Source organism: Berghia stephanieae, chromosome 11 (genome assembly GCF_034508935.2).
Source record: "Berghia stephanieae isolate SIO BIC M18660-M18661 chromosome 11, UCSD_Bste_1.3, whole genome shotgun sequence".
Lineage (NCBI taxonomy): Eukaryota > Metazoa > Mollusca > Gastropoda > Nudibranchia > Aeolidiidae > Berghia > Berghia stephanieae.
The window spans coordinates 24,355,464-24,377,221 of record NC_088370.1 but is presented as its reverse complement, the minus strand read 5'-3'; the positions used below and the strand labels follow the sequence as shown (position 1 = coordinate 24,377,221).

The 21,758-nt window shown below is 39.4% G+C and overlaps 1 protein-coding gene and 1 long non-coding RNA gene across 3 annotated transcripts in view; both read right to left on the bottom strand.

Moving 5' to 3' along the window:
* Positions 1-3,756: 3,756 nt before the first annotated feature.
* LOC144957317 (uncharacterized) lies at positions 3,757-10,332 on the bottom strand. Of its 2 annotated transcripts, none has more exons than XR_013642137.1 (2): positions 10,210-10,332; positions 3,757-4,845 (listed from the first exon to the last, which is right to left on the bottom strand). It is a non-coding gene; the product is annotated as an uncharacterized LOC144957317 (long non-coding RNA). The 2 variants fall into 2 exon arrangements; XR_013642136.1 differs by having other exon boundaries at positions 3,758-4,851.
* Positions 10,333-16,484: 6,152 nt separating this feature from the next.
* Positions 16,485-21,758, bottom strand: part of LOC144956514 (uncharacterized) — a 13,364-nt gene continuing 8,090 nt past the window's right edge. The window contains exons 3-4 of the mRNA XM_078887064.1: positions 21,077-21,233; positions 16,485-16,552 (exon numbers count right to left, since the gene is read on the bottom strand). Of these exons, the coding sequence (XP_078743190.1) occupies positions 16,513-16,552; positions 21,077-21,233 (197 nt within the window). The 3' untranslated portion in view covers positions 16,485-16,512. The remainder of the gene's footprint in view (positions 16,553-21,076; positions 21,234-21,758) is intronic.

The following is a 21,758-nucleotide window of genomic DNA, read 5'->3' as shown; positions in this document are numbered from 1 at the left end:
CAGGCCATGTTCATTCACCATTTTTAAAAAATAATTTTAACGAGACTATTCTTATCAACATCAACCTGAATATTAAAATCGCCGTTAATTTGATGTGTCTTTAGATTTTAAAAATCTGAAAATTCGTCAGCAAAATCATTCTGTCTCAGTTTGTTCTTTTTTTTTGAGGTGGTCTGTAGATACAAGTGATTAGAAATGAAATTTGAGGGTAGGTTAATGTGGTTTGGACACACTCGACACTTTTGGACGAAATTGGCCTGTTTGTGTATTATAGACGAAAGAGCGTGTTTGTATATGATGGCGATCCCCCCCTCCTGATCGTCCATTTCTTGGGAACGATTCCATCTTGTAGCCGGGAGGTGTCATTTCTTTCATTATCGGTTCATCACCGAACTGACGCAACAATGATTCAGTTATATATAGAATATCGATATCGTGTTGATCTATGATATCGATTATATCGAATGCCTTGTTTCTCAATGACTGTGCGTTAATATGGCCAATGCAAATGTTATGATTTCCATGACTTGGTCTTGTGTCGTTTGTCAATATTTTCGTTAACGTCCATGGTGGTCGAGTTGAACGATGACAGTTCACTGGACGTCGCGGGGTTGTCGTTTCAATAACATGTTGTTTACGTCGACCATCCCGTTTACAGACAATCTTTTGTTGATTGTAATGGTGTTCACGTTTGAGGTAGGAGTATGTGTTTTCAACTTGTAAACAATAAAAGCGACAGCCGGTAGTCAAAATTGGTTGTGAGAATGAGTAAAAATGGCGGGGTCTTGGTGAAACATTGTAAAACAGTCCGAAACAATTTCGATAAAAATGATGTCGAAAACGTATAAAATATAATTAAAGCAATATCACAATGGTATCGTACGTGTTGTACAAAAGTCCTTGAATAAAAATTGAATAGACAGGTAGATAACCACGCCTCTCGGACAATCGTCATAATGTAAACAATGGCAGTGATTGGTTGACACAGCAAACTACACAGGCTTTACTATCGATAGTATGTGTCTAAGTTAAATACCCATTGTTCTACGCTGGATCAATAGAACTAACACAGAAAACTATGTGTAAATTTAGACGTTCATAATCTTATCGAGAAAATCATGTGATAACTAGTCACCCAGTTGGGGGTATAAAAACAATAACAATGATCAGAGAGAGGTCGATTTCATTCAAGTTATTTTTTATAAACAACCAACTATGTTTGTCCGAGCACGTGTGAGGGTGTGTCACAAATCCCATGTTTTGATTGGTCAAAATTCTACTGGTTAATTGAAATAAGACTTGTAAATCCTTGAATCGGTAAAAATTGAAGAGAAATGTCACAACAACAAAAACACGTCTTGCCTGTTCACATATATAACGAAATTAACATCACTCAGTTCTTTGCTATTGTTTTTGGCCAGCCATTATTATGAGTAATTCTCACTGAATTGTATTAACCAGACTATAAACGTATCATGTTGCACATAGTTTTGCTGTTGGAACGTTTTATCAGCTGGCGGATGTTGTGAGTGTTTTTAACTAAACGCATGGCATCATTAGCGCTTGGCAAAGAAACCTTCAACATTGCAATCCGGAAATAATATATCGAGCAACACACAAAACTATGTGTAACCTTGAACGTTCTATTGATGCTCTGCTTTTATCCAAAACATCCACCAGCCAGATATAACATAACAACAAACAACACTATGCGTAAACTTGAACGCTTGTAGTCTTATTCATACAATGTAGTGAGAACTACTCATACAAATGGCTGGCTAAACACAATAACAAAGAGCGGAGTGAAGTCATTTCCACTCATTCTATACTTACCTTTCACACACAGGTCCTGCAACTTGAGGAGCCATTCTGGCGTTATTCCCCAAAATGTCTTTGGCAGAACTCAAGAACAAAGCAATGCATTCATCTTTGGAGGTGGTGGGTTTCGATGCAACTTTTGCCACCATCCTTCGAATGACGTCATCATAATCAACTTAACATGGTCGTTTGTGAGCAAGATTGGTGGTGACGGTGGTTGTGGTGGTGGTTGTGGTGATGATGGTGGTGGTGGTGGTGGTGGTGATGGTGGTGGGTTTGATGGTGGTTGTGGTGGTGGTAGTGGTCGTGGTGGTGGTGGTGGTGGTGGTGGTGGTGGTGGTGGTGGTGGTGATGGTGGTGGGTTTGATGGTGGTTGTGATGGTGGTAGTGGTCGTGGTGGTGGTCGTTATGATTATGGTGGTTGTGGTTTTGGCGGTGGTGGTGGTTTTGGTTGTGGTGGTGGTGGTTTTGGTGGTGATAGTGGTGGTGGTTGTTGTGGTGGTGGTTTTGGTGGTGGTGGTGGTTGTGGTGGTGATGTTGGTAATCGTGGTTGTCGTGGTGGTGGTGTTTTTTGTTGTTGTTGTGGTGGTGATGGTGGTTTTGGTTGTTGTTGTTGCGGTCGTGGTGGTGGTGGTTATTGGTTGTTGTTGTGGTGGTGGTATTATTAATGGTGGTTTTAGTGGTGGTGGCGGTGGTTATAGTAGTGGTAGTTGTTGTGGTGGCGGTGGTAATGGTGGTGGTTGTGGTGTGGCGTGGTTTTTGTGGTGTTATGGTGGTGGTTTTGGAAGTGGGTGTGGTTATGATTGTGGTGGTGGCGTGGAGGTTGTTGTGGTGGTATTAGTAATGGTGGTTGTGGTTTTGTTATGATGGTATGAGTAATGGTGTTTGCGGTGGTTTTTGTAGTGGTATTAGAAATGGTGGTTGTAGGGGTTGTTGTGGTGGTATTAGAAATGGTGGTTGTAGGGGTTGTTGTGGTGGTATGAGTAACGGTGGTTGTGGGGTTGTTGTGGTGGTATTAGTAATGGTGGGGTGGGATTGTTGTGGTGGCATAAGTAATGGTGGTTGCGTTGGTTGTTGTGGTGGTATTCGTAATGGTGGTTGTGGTTTGTTGTGATGGTATTAGTAATATTGGTTGTAGGGGTTGTTGTGGTGGTATTAGTAATATTGGTTGTCGGGGTTGTTGTGTGGTATTAGTAATGATTGTTTTGGTGGTGGTTGTTGTGGTATTAGTAATGATGGTTGTGGAAGTTGTTGTGGTTGTATCGGTAATGGCGGTTTTGGTGGTGGTAGTGGTAGTTGGTGTGATATTATTAGTAATGATGGTTGTGGAGGTTGTTGTGGTGAAATTGGAGGCGGAGTGGGGGGGGGGATTGGTGGTGATTATGGTAAGATTGTTGATGATGGTTTTGGTTGCAGTGTTGGTGTTTTATTGGTGGCGTTGTTAGAAGAAGACAGAATTTGGTAATGGAACCGAGTTCAATATTTGTAATTGTTTCATTTTGATATTTAATATGTTATTCGATGAAAGGGGTGGGTACAGAGTGGCGGAAAAGAGGGTGGGATTGAAAAATAGAAAGATAAAATAAACCAGATTAATAGTGCAATTCCAATTGGAGTCCAATATACAAAAGGCAATCCATTAGTATTAAAAATGTCCAAAGAAGGAGCTACTGAAAGGTTGATTGCCATTGATGGCCTCTCATATTATTATTAATATTATTATTATTATTATTATTATTATTATTATTATTATTATTATTATTATTATTATTATATTATTATTATTATTAGTGTTGTTGTTGTTGTTATTATTATTATTATTATTATTATTATTATTATTATTATTATATATTATTATTAATATTATTATTATTATTATTATTATTATTATTATTATTATTATTATTATTATTATTATTATTATTATTAAAAACTGAAAATTGAAAACACCTCGCTGTCGAGTGAAGGCTGGTGAACGCGCCTTTCAGCATTCTGGCCCAAGGTTGTGGAATTTACTACCACTTAAGATACGTTCTTCATCTTCACTAGAGGAATTCAAGCGTGGATTGAAGACATTCTTATTCCGACAGGCTTTCTTTTGATTATGTGTATAATTAGCGTTGTTCGTTTACTGTGTTATGCGCCCAGAGCCCTCCTGAAGAAGGGATGTTTGGCGCACTATAAATCTATACCATTATTATTATTATTATTATTATTATTATTATTATTATTATTATTATTATTATTATTATTATTATCATCATCATCATCATCATCATCATCATCATCATCATCATCATCATCATCATCATCATCATCAGCATCATCATCATTACTTATTATTATTGCTATTATTATTATTAGTAGTAGTAGTAGTAGTAGTAGTACTAGTAGTAGTAGTAGTAGTAGTAGTAGTTGTAGTAGTAGTAGTAGTAGTAGTAGTAGTAGTAGTAGTAGTAGTAGTAGTAGTAGTAGTGTTATTAATAATATCATCACCAACAGCATCATCATCATTAACGAGATTCCTGTGAATAGATATGATAATTGCTAATGTGGAAGGAGAATGATGATGATGATGACAATGGTGATGATAAAAATGACAATGATGTAATGATAATGGCAAGAGCTTCGATGCCAGATACTGACTTTCATCGGTTTTTTTCTCCGTATGTGTGTTCCGATGTTTGCTCAGTTGTCTCATAGCCTGTTCTAGACCCTCTAGCATACGCTTTTCGTAGGTTTCTTCTTTATAGTAATTCCCAATGTCGTCAGTGAGTCTCTTTCTGGGATAAGAAAGCTCAGTGTGTGAATGAGGGAGCATCGCCTGTAGCAATTTGACCATTTTTGCGACATCCTCTATGGTTTCGATCTTTAGTTCTTTATCATTTCTGAGGTCAGTAACTAATTTCTGGAGATCATCTCTTGAAATCTCTTCCGCAGATTCTTGGCTGTGAACAGCATAGAGGCAAAGGGCAAAGAGCGTCGTCAGACAGGTGAAGAAGTTCATGGTGTTCTTTGGTAGTTTTTCTGCGACTGACAAAAGTGAAATGTCTAATGAGACATGCGGAAATGGATACGATTATACCCGTATTATTAATTGTAGTAGTAGAGAGGTGAGCCAGTGGAACCGATATTTAGCTCCTTTAAAGTTATATGCTATACACTTAGACATAAAAAAGAAAAAAAAAACTTAACGCCTACCGTCAAAAGCGGTTTAGTTTTGAAGATGTATTTGTTCTCTATAAAAAAATTAATTCGGTACTAGACAATCCTTGATAAATTTCAAAAGTTATGTTTGAAATTATTTCGTAAATATTCATGATTCATTCCTCGCCAAATCGTCCGTGTCAATCATCATTCAATGGCTGTAGTCATGAAAAAATCGGGTTTTTAAAAAGTTTATTTCGAAAAATAATGCGGTAGAAGTGTCACTTGATATGCAATTTGGCGCAAGAAATGATTTTGCATAAGTGAAGTAAAAATTGGTGCGCAAAATTAGTTCCGTAGCTTATGCGAGACTCCGTGTGTGTGTGTGTGTGTGTGTGTGTGTGTGCGTGTGTGTGTGTGTTTATGTGTGTGTGTGGTGTATGTGTGTCTTTCTCTCTCTCTCTCTTTCCCTCTCTCTCTCTCTCTCTCTCTCTCTCTCTCTCGCTCTCGCTCTATCTCTCTCTCCCTCTATTTTTGTTGTTTTTGCCTTTATCTGGATGCCTCTCTTTCTTTCCTTCTCTTTTTTTGGGGAGTACCTACTACGTATACGGACACAGTAACGGGGCACCTAGCCTCGGGATCTACATACACGTTAACTGGTTTACGGTTGCAATACAAGTAATGGATGGACCTCGCTGTCGTGAGCGAACGCCCTCGTGTGCGTGCGCGTGCGCGCTCGCGCGCGTGTGTGTGTGTGTGTGTGTGTGTGATATTTAAGCCCGGTTGAAATACTCTTTCTGCGCTCTTGGTGGAAACGATTCATTCTTCATAAGCAATCTGGATGTGTTTAAAGGCGTCACTATAAGAGGTTAAAATTTCACGAAGCACTCACCGTGAAGCACCTCTGTAACATTCCTTTGATCTATGTCATCAAGACAACCCATTGTTTCTTTCATCTTTCCACATGCCCCCTTACTCACCGCCGCCCCATCTCTCTCTCTCTCTCTCTCTCTCTCTCTCTCTCTCTCTCTCTCTCTCTCTCTCTCTCTCTCTCTCTCTCTCTTGTCATATTGTTATCTCTTCCCCTTCCCATCTCACGGTAAAATGAAATATTTCTGCTCAGTTTGTAAATACTTGTATGATTTATATTTTTCTATCACTAGGCTAGCATTAAAAACGAAGACATCGGGTAATGGGGGTCTAATTCCAAAGTATAGATTTTCTGTTGGGCCAATTTAGTCACGCATGTGGCAGCCCAGCGACTTAAGTTCTGCCTATAACACACAATAAGTGGGATTGTGAGGGTGGGAACGAAAAAAATAAAGGTCATAATTTACCGTGCACAGAGCTGTATCGGGAATTTGTTTCTGAGGGTCTTGCATATACCTAGACTTTTATGGAAAGGTCTTTTGAACTCCAAGACGCTCGGTTTGTTTTGCTATCATGGCACAAACGAAATCGAGATATCTTGATTTCTGACCTAGTTGTCTCATTTTGTGACCTAGATGTATCTTTTTGTGTATGCAAGCTATGAGGGTAAGTACAGCGATAGCTTGACAGTCAGAATAAAAAAAGAAACCCCTGAAAAAAAAGCAACATAACAAAACAAAACCAAAACAAAACAAAACAAACAACCTAACCTTCCAAAGGCGAATTTCAATCTTTCTTGGACACAAAGAAAATCTTAGTTTTCATCACGATACAAAGAACAGTAATACAATTTTAAAAACGTGAGCTTTATATAGAGCAATGTCTACTAAACGTGCCCAAAGCGCTTATTATCACAATTATTCTTACTGCTCTTATGATGGAAACGGTTTTTATCTGCGTTAAAAATAATACAAATGGAAACTATTATTTGACAACAAAAAATCAGTGTCACTGGGAAAGGGTTAATTGCAGTAGACTCGACGACATGTGATACTCCTACCACACTTGCTTATCATAAAAAAAGTAAAAAGCAATCAACAATACTAAGTTGAAGAAAAAGAAGAAATATTGGGTGGGGGGGGGGGAAATCCAGTAGCAATGCAACCTTTTAGAGGAGAAATTCGATCTTTGACCTTACACCAAAGCTTGTCGTTTTCATCAAAACACAAGTAACGGCAAAACCTTTGTAGATAATTGAAGGCCGAGTTGCCATACTCCTTGGTATGAAGTGAATAGAAAAGTGCCAGAAGACAATAGAGAATAAAATTTTTTTCGCGGCGGTGGTGGGGTTTGAACCTGCGACCTTATTGGTACGACAACTCCGCCTGGCAGGTGAGAGCGTGGCTCTACCGTGTGAGCTATCCACGAACACAAAAATATTCGTTTCAAACTCAAAGTCATTACTAGATCCCTCTCTCACCTACTTCTTGAGACCGCCGATTCGTTCGTACACCACCATCGCGAATAATTTTGACCAGCAGTTAAGCTTAATAGCCAATATTCTCAACACAAACATATAACATAGAAACGATTGAGACATTGAGTATGCTCCGGTGTATGGGGTGAATTTTAATTCAGAAAAGTGAGTGGAGCAGGCACTTATGTTGTAACAACAAGATATGAAGTGAATAGAAAAGTGCCAGAAGACAATAGAGAATAAAATTTTTTTCGCGGCGGTGGTGGGGTTTGAACCTGCGACCTTATTGGTACGACAACTCCGCCTGGCAGGTGAGAGCGTGGCTCTACCGTGTGAGCTATCCACGAACACAAAAATATTCGTTTCAAACTCAAAGTCATTACTAGATCCCTCTCTCACCTACTTCTTGAGACCGCCGATTCGTTCGTACACCACCATCGCGAATAATTTTGACCAGCAGTTAAGCTTAATAGCCAATATTCTCAACACAAACATATAACATAGAAACGATTGAGACATTGAGTATGCTCCGGTGTATGGGGTGAATTTTAATTCAGAAAAGTGAGTGGAGCAGGCACTTATGTTGGTAACAACAAGATATGAAGTGAATAGAAAAGTGCCAGAAGACAATAGAGAATAAAATTTTTTTCGCGGCGGTGGTGGGGTTTGAACCTGCGACCTTATTGGTACGACAACTCCGCCTGGCAGGTGAGAGCGTGGCTCTACCGTGTGAGCTATCCACGAACACAAAAATATTCGTTTCAAACTCAAAGTCATTACTAGATCCCTCTCTCACCTACTTCTTGAGACCGCCGATTCGTTCGTACACCACCATCGCGAATAATTTTGACCAGCAGTTAAGCTTAATAGCCAATATTCTCAACACAAACATATAACATAGAAACGATTGAGACATTGAGTATGCTCCGGTGTATGGGGTGAATTTTAATTCAGAAAAGTGAGTGGAGCAGGCACTTATGTTGGTAACAACAAGATATGAAGTGAATAGAAAAGTGCCAGAAGACAATAGAGAATAAAATTTTTTTCGCGGCGGTGGTGGGGTTTGAACCTGCGACCTTATTGGTACGACAACTCCGCCTGGCAGGTGAGAGCGTGGCTCTACCGTGTGAGCTATCCACGAACACAAAAATATTCGTTTCAAACTCAAAGTCATTACTAGATCCCTCTCTCACCTACTTCTTGAGACCGCCGATTCGTTCGTACACCACCATCGCGAATAATTTTGACCAGCAGTTAAGCTTAATAGCCAATATTCTCAACACAAACATATAACATAGAAACGATTGAGACATTGAGTATGCTCCGGTGTATGGGGTGAATTTTAATTCAGAAAAGTGAGTGGAGCAGGCACTTATGTTGGTAACAACAAGATATGAAGTGAATAGAAAAGTGCCAGAAGACAATAGAGAATAAAATTTTTTTTTTCTATGTTATATGTTTGTGTTGAGAATATTGGCTATTAAGCTTAACTGCTGGTCAAAATTATTCGCGATGGTGGTGTACGAACGAATCGGCGGTCTCAAGAAGTAGGTGAGAGAGGGATCTAGTAATGACTTTGAGTTTGAAACGAATATTTTTGTGTTCGTGGATAGCTCACACGGTAGAGCCACGCTCTCACCTGCCAGGCGGAGTTGTCGTACCAATAAGGTCGCAGGTTCAAACCCCACCACCGCCGCGAAAAAAATTTTATTCTCTATTGTCTTCTGGCACTTTTCTATTCACTTCATATCTTGTTGTTACCAACATAAGTGCCTGCTCCACTCACTTTTCTGAATTAACATACTCCTTGGTAGAAACGTTGTATTTTCCGTTATCAATAATAAATATAAAAGGAAGCTTTTTTCTGAAAACAAAAAATCAGCGGGCATCCGTGAGACAAGCGATACGTCTCCCTTTCGTCTTCCTCCATGCCTCCTCCCCCCCCCCTTTCCCTTATCCCTCCAATCTCACGGTAGTGGTAGCGGTTGTGGTGATGGTGGTGGCGGCAGCGGTAGTGGTAGTGGTAGTGGTGGTAGTGGTAGTGGTGGTGGTAGTGGTAGTGGTGGTGGCGGCAGCGGTGGTGGTAGTGATCGTGGTGGTAGTGGCGGCGGTAGTGGTAGTGGTAGTGGTCGTGGTGGAGGCGGTGGTGGAAGTGGTAGTGGTGGCGGCAGCGGTGGTGGCAGTAGTATTGGTGGTGGTGGCGGCGGTGGTGGTAGTGGTAGTGGTGGTGGCGGCGGTGGTGGTAGTGGTGTTGGCGGCGGCGGTCATAGTGGTTGTGGTGGTAGTGGCGGAGGTGGTGGTTGTGGTAATGGTGGTGGTAGTGGTGGTGGTGGAGGAGGAGGACGAGGAGAACGAGGGGGAAGGAGGAGGAGGATGGGGATAATAGACCCTTTTCCTTTTATTCAATCAACTTGTCTGTTATGGACCTTAGTAGGTAAAATAAATAATACTCACTTTTTCTGCTTCAAGGAAAATATCTACCCTCCACCGGTCTAATTATTTGTAGCAGACGACAAATTTCTCAAGAAGGTCACATGAAAGCGTAAAAACAACACAGGAAGTCCAGGAATGCTTATCTACAGCTTTTCCTTTGAACCGTGTAAACAACAACATTTCGTAATGAGTCGACTCAACGGGTCAGATGGGGCCGGTATTTTTTAACGAAAAAATCAAAATCTTTCTTAGAAAGTTGAAAGATGCTAGTTTTTGAAAAAGAGGTAGGTTTTCAAGGGCTTTTCAAGGCGTTGATTCGTAAAACATCGTCTCTCTAGTTGTAGAGAAAAGGGATATTTGAATCGATCGATATGTGAAGGTAGAGTTTTCTGACCAAATTTTTAAATACGATTCTTTTCAAGTTGCGACACTAAACAGGTTAAAAGACATTCCAAGCTACTTACCCTCTTCCCGAGATACGTAGGCAGACGCTGGTGGGTCTGGTTTGGTTGGTGGAATGTCTGCTTGAAAACAGATTGCAGAGGCCTTGTTTATGTGGCATTTTCACGTGATGGTGGTGTCAGCGACGTGTCACACATAAGCATTAATTTTTGACAGATAAGATTGCATTGAGGGTTCTGATTAGTTAACAATAGCATTGTTATTATTAGATTCGATAGTAACAAGGGTTTTGATTGGTCCACCAAGGTTACCTACGAGTTGATTTTTAAAAAGATAATTGTACCCACCTGCTCAAATCCCGAGGGCGCTGGAAAATCTTCAAACCAGGGATAGGTAACTATGTTTAATAATAGATTATGATGATGATGATGATGATGATGATGATGATGATGATGATGATGATGATGATATGGATGATGGTGATGATGATGAAGATGATGATGATGATAATGATGAATGGTGACAATGTTGATGACAATAACTATAAAGAAAGAATAATAACAATAAAAACAAACAATAATAACAATAATAATAATAATAATAATAATAATAATAATAATAATAATAATAATAATAATAATAATAATAATAATAATAATAATAATAATAGCAAAATAATAATAATAATAATAATAATAATAATAATAATAATAATAATAATAATAATAATAATAATAATAATAATAATAATAATTGGGTAGGTCGGTCTTTTAGTGCTGGCGGAAACTACTATGCGATAGACTAACCCCTTATCCAAAGGATATCAATTGATATAATCCGTTTCACGCTAAAGAAACCTGGATAAACTAAGGATCAATGGCCCGAATGGCTCTGAAGTACTTATATTTTGAAAGTATAATGTAAGCATTTGAGTGTTTCCTCTTTGTTGGATTTTGTCCTTGTGTCTAGATGAGACTTTGAGGTGATCTCAAACTAAGTACACGGATAGTGTGCCTTGGAATCTACATCTGTTCCCTATTTTAACCAATTCCCCTTTGTCTGCCTTATTCTTGCATGTTTTAATTGTAATTCTAGAACTTTTTACTATCCCATTTTCTTACTTTTTACTGGCGCTGAGATGACCTAAATGTGTTGCAAGCACGTAAAAGCCTTAATCGGTCATTTGGGATATCCGTAACCTTTTATAATTCACACCCACTAGGACTTGTATTTTGACGTCATCAATTAGGGTTAGGCAGCGTCTAGATTGTGGGTTGTGGCGTAGCCATCGTTAACTAATAGATAGTATGCGCTTAGCTAAGTTTATTATAGTTTAGTGAGAATTACTCATAAACGCGGATGGCAAAAAAGCAATAACAAAAACCTGAATTAGGTCAACTTCATTCTATCTACAGATAGTATGCGTTCAGCTAAGAAGCTCACAACATGGACATCCGGAAGTATAGCGGACCAACACACAAAACTATAACTATGTCTAACCTGAAACGTTTACAGTCTGGTTGATACGGTTTAGTGAGAATTAACAAAGATCCGAGTGACCTCAACTTCATTCTCTCTATAGATAGTATGCGCTTGGCTAAGAAGCTCATAATATTGCCATCCGGAAGTATAACGGACCAACACACAAAACTGTGTGTATCCATGAACGTTTATAGTCTGGTTAATACAGTTCAGTGAGTATTACTCATAAACGCGGATGGCAAAAAGCAATAACAAAGCCCTTAGTGACGTCATCTTCGAACTATCTATAGATAGTTCGAAGATGACGTCACTCAGGCCTTTATTATTGTTTTTGCCATCCGCGTTTGTGAGTTGTTCTCACTAAACTGTATTAACGAGACTATAAAAGTTCATGGTTACACAGAGTTTGGGTGTTGGTCCGTTATACTTCCGGATGACAATGTTGTGAACTCCTTGGCCAAGCGCATTCTATCTATAGCCTGAAACCGTAGCCATCGTTATGTTATAGCCTGACACTGAAATCCGAAAGAACTGGCATTGTGACGTCATTATTTGGTTTTTGCCCTGCCTAGTGAGTTGTCGTTAGTAAAGCTCATGGAAACAAGTTATTTCATTGGTTGAACTATTGAATACAACTCACGATTTGTTTTCTTTTGTGGAAAAAGACTGGCATTTTGACGTAATTTTTCTGGTCAGTGGCAGCGTGGCCTTCGTAAAGTTATGGCCTGATACTGGCCAAAATTTGACGTCAAAATACCAGTCTTTTGCCACAAAAGAAAACAAATCGTGAGTTGTATTCAATAGTTCAACCAATGAAATAACTTGTTTCCATGAGCTCTACTAACGACAACTCACTAAGCGGTGCAAATAAACAAATAATGACGTCAAACTGCCAGTCCTTTTGGATTTCAGTATCAGGCTATAACATAACGATGGCGACGGTGGCAGGCCATAACTTTACTAAGGCCACGCTGAAACTGACCAAATAATGACGTCTAAAGACAAGTCTTTGGCCGCAAAGGAAAACAAATCGTGAGTTGTATTCAATAATTCAAACAATGAAATCACTTGTTTCCTTGAGCACTACTAACGACAACTCACTAGACGCTGCTCAAACCTAATTATATGACTTCAAACTAAAAGTTCTATAGTGCTCTAGTGTCAGGCTATAGATAGTTCGAAGATGACGTCACTCAGGTCTTTGTTATTGTTTTTTGCCATCCGCGTTTATGAGTAACACTGTATTAACACTGAACTGTATTAAGTCGACTATAAACGTTCATGGATACACACAGTTTTGTGGGTTGGTCCGTTATACTTCCGGATGGCAATGTTATGAGCTTCTTTGCCAAGCGCATACTATCTGTAGATAGAATGAAGTTGACGTCACTTGGGTCTTTGTTATTTTTATTTTTTTTGCCACCCACGTTTACGAGCCATCATCATAGCTTGTCGCTCCAACACCGAACCCACTCCACAGCATCTGTGGAGCAGACTCTTAGGTCATGGTCAGTGCAGCTGGGCCCATCCTGGCATTCTCTAAAAATGTGCTCCATCGTCTGCTCTGGGCATCCACATGCACACCAGCTAGTCTCAGCCAGCCCCCACTTTTTCATGCTTCCAGCTGTTCTCCCAAGTTTTGCCCGTGCTCTGTTCAGTGTTACCCATTCATTCTTGGGGAGCTCAGTTCCATAGGGCAGTTCTTCTCTCGGATCTTCAACAGCTTCATTTGCATGATTGTCCAACTCCCAACGTTTATGAGTAATTCTTACTTAACTGTATTAAACAGATTATAAAAGTTCATGGTTACACAGCGTTGTGTGTGTTGGTCCGTCATACTTCCGGATGGCAATGTTGTGAGCTTCTTATACAAGCGCATACTATCTATATATTAACGATGGCTGCGGTTCTCGTGTCAGGCGAAAGATAGTATGCGCTTGGCTAAGAAGCTCAGAGCATTTCCATCCGGAATTATAACGGGCCACCACTCAAAACTATGTGTAAGAATTTAGTGAGAATTACTCAGAAACGCGGATGGCAAAAACAATAACAAAGACCTGGATGACGTCGTCTTCGTTCTATATATAAGTTAACGATGGCTTCGTACTAACAAAAATATTCGTCATAAGAAAAAACCCAACTAAATTGGATTCAATAGTCTGATGTCACGTCGCCCGGCAACGGCTAACAGGATGATTCTAAACAAAGAAAATCGGTTCTTTTTATTCTTCATGCTTGCTATAACTTTTCATATGTCATGTGATCAGAATGTATAAAAGTCAAAACGTGATCATATTTATAATGTTTTTCTCCTCTGGATACACGTTTATGCTCGTCGGAGAAATATTTCCAAAGGGCGACCGCCATTGTTCCGATAGCTTTAAGCCAGTTACTAAGTTACAATTCGTCATTACGGGGGAAGTGACGTCATGACTGTGGAAGCCTCTTGTGAGTTAAAATCACTAGTTCAACCAGTAGAATCATTGGTTCCCTTGAGCACTTCTAACAACAACTCACTTTTCACTTTCATGATTGGTGATCATCGTCTTCTTTTATGACGTCATTTTTTGGTCAGTATCTGGCCTTCAGTTTACCAAGGCTGCGCGAAAACACCCAGAAATATGAGAAAAGTTCTTGTTTTTTAATGCTTTATTGTTCTGTTTCGTTATTTTTTTCTGTTTGCTTGTAGGATAATGAATTTATCTTTTTTTTTTTTGCCTTGGAATCTGGTCTTTAATTTATTTATTTCTATTGGGGGGGGGGGGGGGGGGGGGAGGTTGGCCGGAGGGAGGGTGTTTTTTTCCGGAAAGAATATTGCCTTTTCCACGCACTGGATTCTCACAATCCTGTACTAAATGCCTGGTATTGATGCTATGCGTCTAGGTAAAATTCTCACAACATCCGCCGGCCAGATTAAACATACCAACACAAAAAATGGTTTGTTAATGAAAACGTTTATATTCTGATTGATATAATTTAGTGAGAACTATTCGTAAAAATGGCTAGCTAAAAATTAACAAAGACCTGAGTGACGTAAATTTCGTTCTATCTATTACACGCCATATTATTATTAATAATAATGATAATAAGATTTGAATGACAGTTTGACCCAAAAAATGAAAAACGTCGAATTTATATTCATACGCACCAAAATATTATTTTCGATGGCCACTCAGCTGTCTTTTCATTCTGTATTTAAGCCAATATAATGAGTCCAAATATTCTGCAATCGTTGAATAAATTATTCATTCAACGGGTTCGAAGCATTATTCAACAATTACATTTTTACGTAGAAATGAAAGGGTTTTCCAATAGAAGGGGTGGAATGATACCTATTATAAAACTATTTGGGTTATTACCAATGATGGCTAGGTGCAAAGGGAAGTTACTCCCGACGACAAAATAAGCCAAGCTGCTCATCTTTCCTTCTATGAATTTTGGTCTGATTGACAGCTAGAACCAGGCCGTCCTCTGTCTTCTTCCGGATTAAGACGTCGGGCACGATTACCTGTTATGTGTGGCCTTGAGCAAGTCACCTCTCCATAGCTCAATTTGCGGCGATGCACTGCGGCTGACGCCTGGGTTATTAGAGTCTTCACTTAGAATAGAGCCTAGAGACAAATTGACAATTAGAGACAATTATGAGATGAATAAGGGCTCACCCACACCGGAGACTGACTCCAACGACCCCGGCACTGCCGTCCTCTGTCGTCTTCCGGATTAGAACGTCGGGCACGGACAAAATACGAAGAATATAGAGAAGGGCTGTTATACCTACCCAGACCAAGCACGAAAAAAAAGGCAGAGGACGCCGGAACCTTGGTATGGGTAGGTCTAGCGGCTCTTCTCTTTATTCTTCGTATTTTGTCCATACCCGACGTTCTTATCAGGAAGACGACAGAGGACGGCAGTGCCGGGGTCGTTGGAGTCAGTCTCCGGTGTGGGTGAGCCCTTATTCATCTCATAATTGTCTCTAATTGTCAATTTGTCTCTAGGCTCTATTCTAAGTGTAGACTCTGATAACCCAGGCGTCAGCCGCAGTGCATCGTCGCAAGTTGAGCTATGGAGAGGTGACTTGCCCAAGGCCACACATAACAGGGAATCGCACTTCGAAGGTGATCGAACTCGATCCCTTTCGGGTACGAAGTAAAGACCGTACCGCTGAGTCAGGCAATAAGGGGAACTTATCCATCGTTTCTATGCTGGAATGGTACCAAGGTGTGCTTGTTTAAAGGTCTGATAACCTAAAATGTTATGGGTTCATTTTTGTATTGGAAATACACTCAAACAAACTAACACAAATGATATCATTGTCCATTACTGCAATGTTAAATCAAGTCCATAAATGGCGCTTTTGGTTGTCAGACCTCTACACATGTGCACACATTTCTTTTTTTTTTTTTTGGGGGGGGTTGTTTCTGTTCTGTTTTTTCCTTTTTTTTTTTTGCTTTACTGTAGCATTATTTTGTTTTTAGCTCTCTCTCTCTCTCTCTCTCTCTCTCTCTCTCTCTCTCTCTCTCTCTCTCTCTCTCTCTCTCTCTCTCTGTGTGTGTGTGTGTATGTGTGTGTGTGTGTTTTGTCTCTTGTAATTGTTTTATATTGGTCATTTTTATCTTACCTCCACTCCCCCCCCCCACTTCTCTCTCTATCTTTTTCTTTTCCTTCTCTATCTTGCTCTATCTACCTATCTTTCTATCTATCTATTTATCTATCTATCTCTTTTCTCTCTCTCTCTCTCATTCTCTCTCTCTCTCTCTCTCTCTCTTTCTCTCTCTCTCTTTATCTCTTGTCCTCCCCATTATCTTTCTGTCTCACGCCCCTCCCCCTGACAAAATCTCACGAACAAAAACCAAAACATGCATCAAAATCCTTTAATTCGATTGTTATCCTTTTTGGGCCTCTAACTTCAACTTGGCAATGACCCTGAAAACAAAATGAACAGTAATATTATAAGCGGTGGAAAACTATTATTGTTATTATTATTATTATTATTATTATTATTTTATTATTATTATTATTATTATTATTATTATTATTATTATTATTATTATTATTATTATTATTATTATTATTATTATTATATATTATTATTATTATTATTATTATTATTATTATTATTATTATTATTATTATTATTATTATTATTATTATCAGTAGTAGTAGTAGTAGTAGTAGTAGTAGTAGTAGTAGTAGTAGTAGTAGTAGTAGTAGTAGCAGCAGCAGCAGTAGTAGTAGTAGTTGTTGTAGTAGTAGTAGTAGTAGTAGTAGTAGTAGTAGTAGTAGTAGTAGTAGTAGTAGTAGTAGTAGTAGTAGTAGTATAGGACTAAACTGATTTCAGTCAACTCTTTGTTATTGGGTTGTTGTTTTTTGTTTTTTTTTTGCCATCCATTTTTATGAGCAATTGGATTCAGTAGTCTGATGTCACGCCGGCCGGCAACGGCGGCCATCTTGGTTCTAAACAAAGAAAATCATTACCTTTTATTCTTCATGCTGGCTAGAACTTTTCATATGCCTTGTGATCAGAATGTGTAAAAGTCAAAACATGATCAAAGTTATGTTTTTTTCCCTCTGGATACGCTTTTATGCTTGCCGGAGAAATATTTCATACGGGCGTCCGCCATTGTTCCGATAGTTTAGAGCCAGTGTTACTAAGTTACCATGCGTCATTAGGAAGGGACGTTACGACTGTTGAAGAGTATACGCACTTAACTGCATTAACAGGAATATAGATGCTGTTCGCTTGAATAAGAAACTAAACTCACAACATTTCTATCCGGAAATATTACGGACCAATCGTGGCCTTCGTCAAGTCACGGCCATGACACTGACCAACAAATCACTTCAACGGACAAGTATTTAGCGACAAAAGAAAAGTAATCGTGAGTCGTATTCAACAGTTCAACCAATGGGATCACTTCTTTCCTTGACCACTATTAAAGACAACTCATTAGACGGTCCACAAACTTAAAAATGACGTCAAAATATGAGTCTTAGGTGGATTTTACTGTCAGGATATTAGTTAACAATGGCTTCAGACCAACATACAAAACTATGTGTTACCTTGAACGGTTGTCGACTGGTTAATAAAGTTCAGTGAGAATTATTCATAAACATAGATTGCAAAATAAAAAAAAAAAATAATAGTAACAAAGACCCGAGTGATGTCATCTTCGTTCTATTTATAAACGTTCAAGGCTGCACGTAGTTTTGTGTGTTGGTCTGTTATATTCTCGGATGGCAATGTTGTGATTTTTCTAGTCAAGCGCACAGCATATGGTTTGACACAAGATCGGAGAGTCCTGGGTTTGAGTCCCACTATGAGCGGTGCATAGTTGAATCTCCTCGTATTCAGATATAAAATGCGTTGTCTGTGTCCGAAAAAAAAATGTAATGTCCCTTAACAGGCGTCATGTCTCGTCCTCCATTTAAGTGTTGATGTTGGCTTGAGACCCTTCTTAATGTTTAGTGGATAATGTTCTATAGTTTTTTTTATCGATCGATATTTGAAGGACAAATTTTCTGGACTAAATTTTAGCTACGTGTTTATTTGATTGTTTTTTTTTTATTCTTGTACGCAAGAATGATGCAATGTGTTTAGTTGAAAAACTCATATCATTCGCCAGCCGCTTCGCCCTCAAAAGCTCGCAAAATTCGCCGTCGGAAAGAAGGTACCAAAACATAAAATTATGTTAACCTTGAAGATGTATAGATAGTATAGATAGTATAGATAGTTTGAAGATGACGTCACTCCAGCCTTTGTTGTTGTTTTTTGCCATCCGCGTTTATGAGTAATGCTCACTGAACTGTATTAACCTGACTATAAACGTTCATGGATACACACAGTTTTGTGTGTTAGTCCGTTATACTTCCGGATGGCAATGTTGTGAACTCCTTAACCAAGCGCATACTATCTATACGCTTGGCTAAGGAGCTTACAACATTGCCATCCGGAAGTATAACGAACAACACACAAAACTATGTGTAACCATGATCTTTTAAAGTCAGGTTCATACAGTTTAGTGAGAATTACTCATAAAGGCGGATGGCAAAAAACTAACAAAGACCAGAGTAACGTCATCTTTGTTCTATTTATAGTCTAGGTAATACAGCTTAGTGAGATCTACTCATAAAATGTCTGGCGAAAAACAATAACAAAGACCTGAGTGATGTCCTTTTCTTTTGACACCTGGTGGAAGGAAATATAACCACGCCTCTCGGACAATGTAAACAATGGCAGTGATTGGTTAACACAGCAAACTGCATCGGTTTTTCTATCGATAGTATGTGTCTAAGTAAAATGCCCACTTTTCTAACGCTCGATCAATAGAACCAGCACAAAAAAAACTATGTGTTAACATGTGATAACTAGTCACCCATTTAGCGGTTAACAACAACATGAACAATGATCAGAGAAATGTCGATTTCATTCACGTTTTATTGTTTATAAACATCCAACTATGTTTGTCCGAGCACGTTTTAAGGTGTGTCACAAATTCCATGATTGGATCGGTCAGATATCTATTGGTTAATTAAAACCATTTTTCCACTCCCGAACGTTTCGCTCTTTAAAGTCCCATAATCTTAATAATAATAATAATAATAATAATAATAATAATAATAATAATAATAATAATAATAATAATAATAATAATAATAATAATAATAATAATAATAATAATAATTTTTTTTAAAAATACGTCAGCTTTTTTATAGGGCAATATCCACTAAACGTGCTCAAAGCGCTTTACAAGGAGTCCCTGGTCAACAGCAACAATTAACATGTAGGACGTGGCATGACGCCTCTTAGGCGATATTACAGTTTTTCGGACAGAGACAACAATGTAAACGGCCAGGTACTTATTTTACAACTGAGTACGGTGAGAGAATGTGAGTAAAGATCCTTTTCCACGGACTCAACTATGCGCCGAGCGAGGCTCGAACCCAGGACCTTCCGATCCGAAAGGGAGGGTCATATCACAAGACCACATAGCCGCACACATACCTATACATCCTGCAATTTAAACAGTTATGATACCTTATGATTCAACATGTAACCTATTCACTATTCGCCCTCCGAAGGACTGGATACATACAACACTTCCAATGAATTTGTACCCGGAAGAGAAGAAGGTGTGACGTAACGACTTCTCTGTCCTATCATTAAGAGTTAATCGCGTAACTTGTGGTTTCAAACCAGTCACAAAGAACTGAGTGACCTCATGTCCACTCATTCTATTGATGCTGTGCTTTTATCCGAAAACTTCACAACATCCACCAGCAAGATATGAAGTGAGTAGAAAAGTGCCAGAAGACAATAGAGAATAAACATTTTTTCGCGGCGGTGGTGGGGTTTGAACCTGCGACCTTATTGGTACGACAACTCCGCCTGGCAGGTGAGAGCGTGGCTCTACCGTGTGAGCTATCCACAACACAAAAATATTCGTATCAAACCCAAGTCATATTTCTAGAGCTCTCTCTCACCCACTTCTGGAGATCGCCGGCTCGCTCGCACACAACCATCGCGAAGTTATTTTTGACCAGCAGTTAAGCTTAATAGCCAATATTCTCAACACAAACATATAACATAGAAACGATTGAGACATTGAGTATGCTCCGGTATATGGGGTGAATTTTTAATTCAGAAAAGTGAGTGGAGCAGGCACTTATGTTGGTAACAACAAGATATGAAGTGAGTAGAAAAGTGCCAGAAGACAATAGAGAATAACATTTTTTATATATTATGTTATATGTTTGTGTTGAGAATATTGGCTATTAAGCTAAACTGCTGGTCAAAAATAACTTCGCGATGGTTGTGTGCGAGCGAGCCGGCGATCTCCAGAAGTGGGTGAGAGAGAGAGCTCTAGAAATATGACTTGGGTTTGATACGAATGTTTTTGTGTTCGTGGATAGCTCACACGGTAGAGCCACGCTCTCACCTGCCAGGCAGAGTTGTCGTACCAATAAGGTCGCAGGTTCAAACCCCACCACCGCCGCGAAAAATTTTTTATTCTCTATTGTCTTCTGGCACTTTTCTACTCACTTCATATCTTGTTGTTACCAACATAAGTGCCTGCTCCACTCACTTTTCTGAATTAAACATCCACCAGCCAGATATAGATAGTATGCAGATGACGTCACTCGGGCCTTTGTTATTGTTTTTGCCATCCGCGTTTGTGAGTTGTTCTCACTAAACTGTATTAACCAGACTATAAAAGTTCATGGTTACACAGAGTTTGTGTGTTGGTCCGTTATACTTCCGGATGGCAATGTTGTGAACTCCTTGGCCAAGCGCATTCTATCTATAGCGTACAACACACAAAACTATGTGTAACCTTGAACGTTTATAGACTTATTAATATAATGTAATGAGAACTACTCATAGAAATGGCTGGCTAAAAACAATAACAAAGAGCTGAGTGATGTCATTTCCACTCATTCTATACTAACCCGTCACACACAGGTCCTGCTACTTGAGGAGCCATAGGGGCGTAATCCCCCAAAATTTGTACGGCAGAGTGCAGAATCATAGAAATGCATCTCTCTTTGGTGACGAATCTCGATGCAAGTTTTGTCGCCATCTTTTCAAAGACTTTGTCGACATCAACTATACATTGGCGTTGGTGAGCAAGATTGGGGGGGGGGGGGAGTTGTGGTGGTGGTAGTTTTGGTGGTGGTCGTTATGGTGGTCGTTGTGTTTGTGGTGGTGGTTTTGGTGGTGGTTGTGGTTTTGGTGGTGGTGGTTTTGTTGGTGGTGATAGTGGTTGTGGTTGTGGTGGTGGTAATGGTAATGGTGGTTGTGTTTTTTGTTGTTGTGGTGGTGGTGGTGGTTTTGGTTGTTGTTGTTATTGTTGTTGTTGTCGTGGTGGAGGTTTTCGTTGTTGTTGTTGTTGTATTGGTGATGATGGTTGTGGTGGTAGTTTTGGTGGTGGTCGTTATGGTGGTGTGGTGGTGGTATTTGTAATGGTGGTTTTGGTGGTGGTGGTTGTGGTGTCATGGTGGTGGTTTTGGTGGTGGGTGTGGTTTTATTGGTTATGGTGGTTGTGATGGTGGTTGTGGAGGTTGTTGTGGTGGTATGAGTAACGGTGGTTGTGGTGGTTGTTATGGTGGTATTAGAAATGGTGGTGGTTGT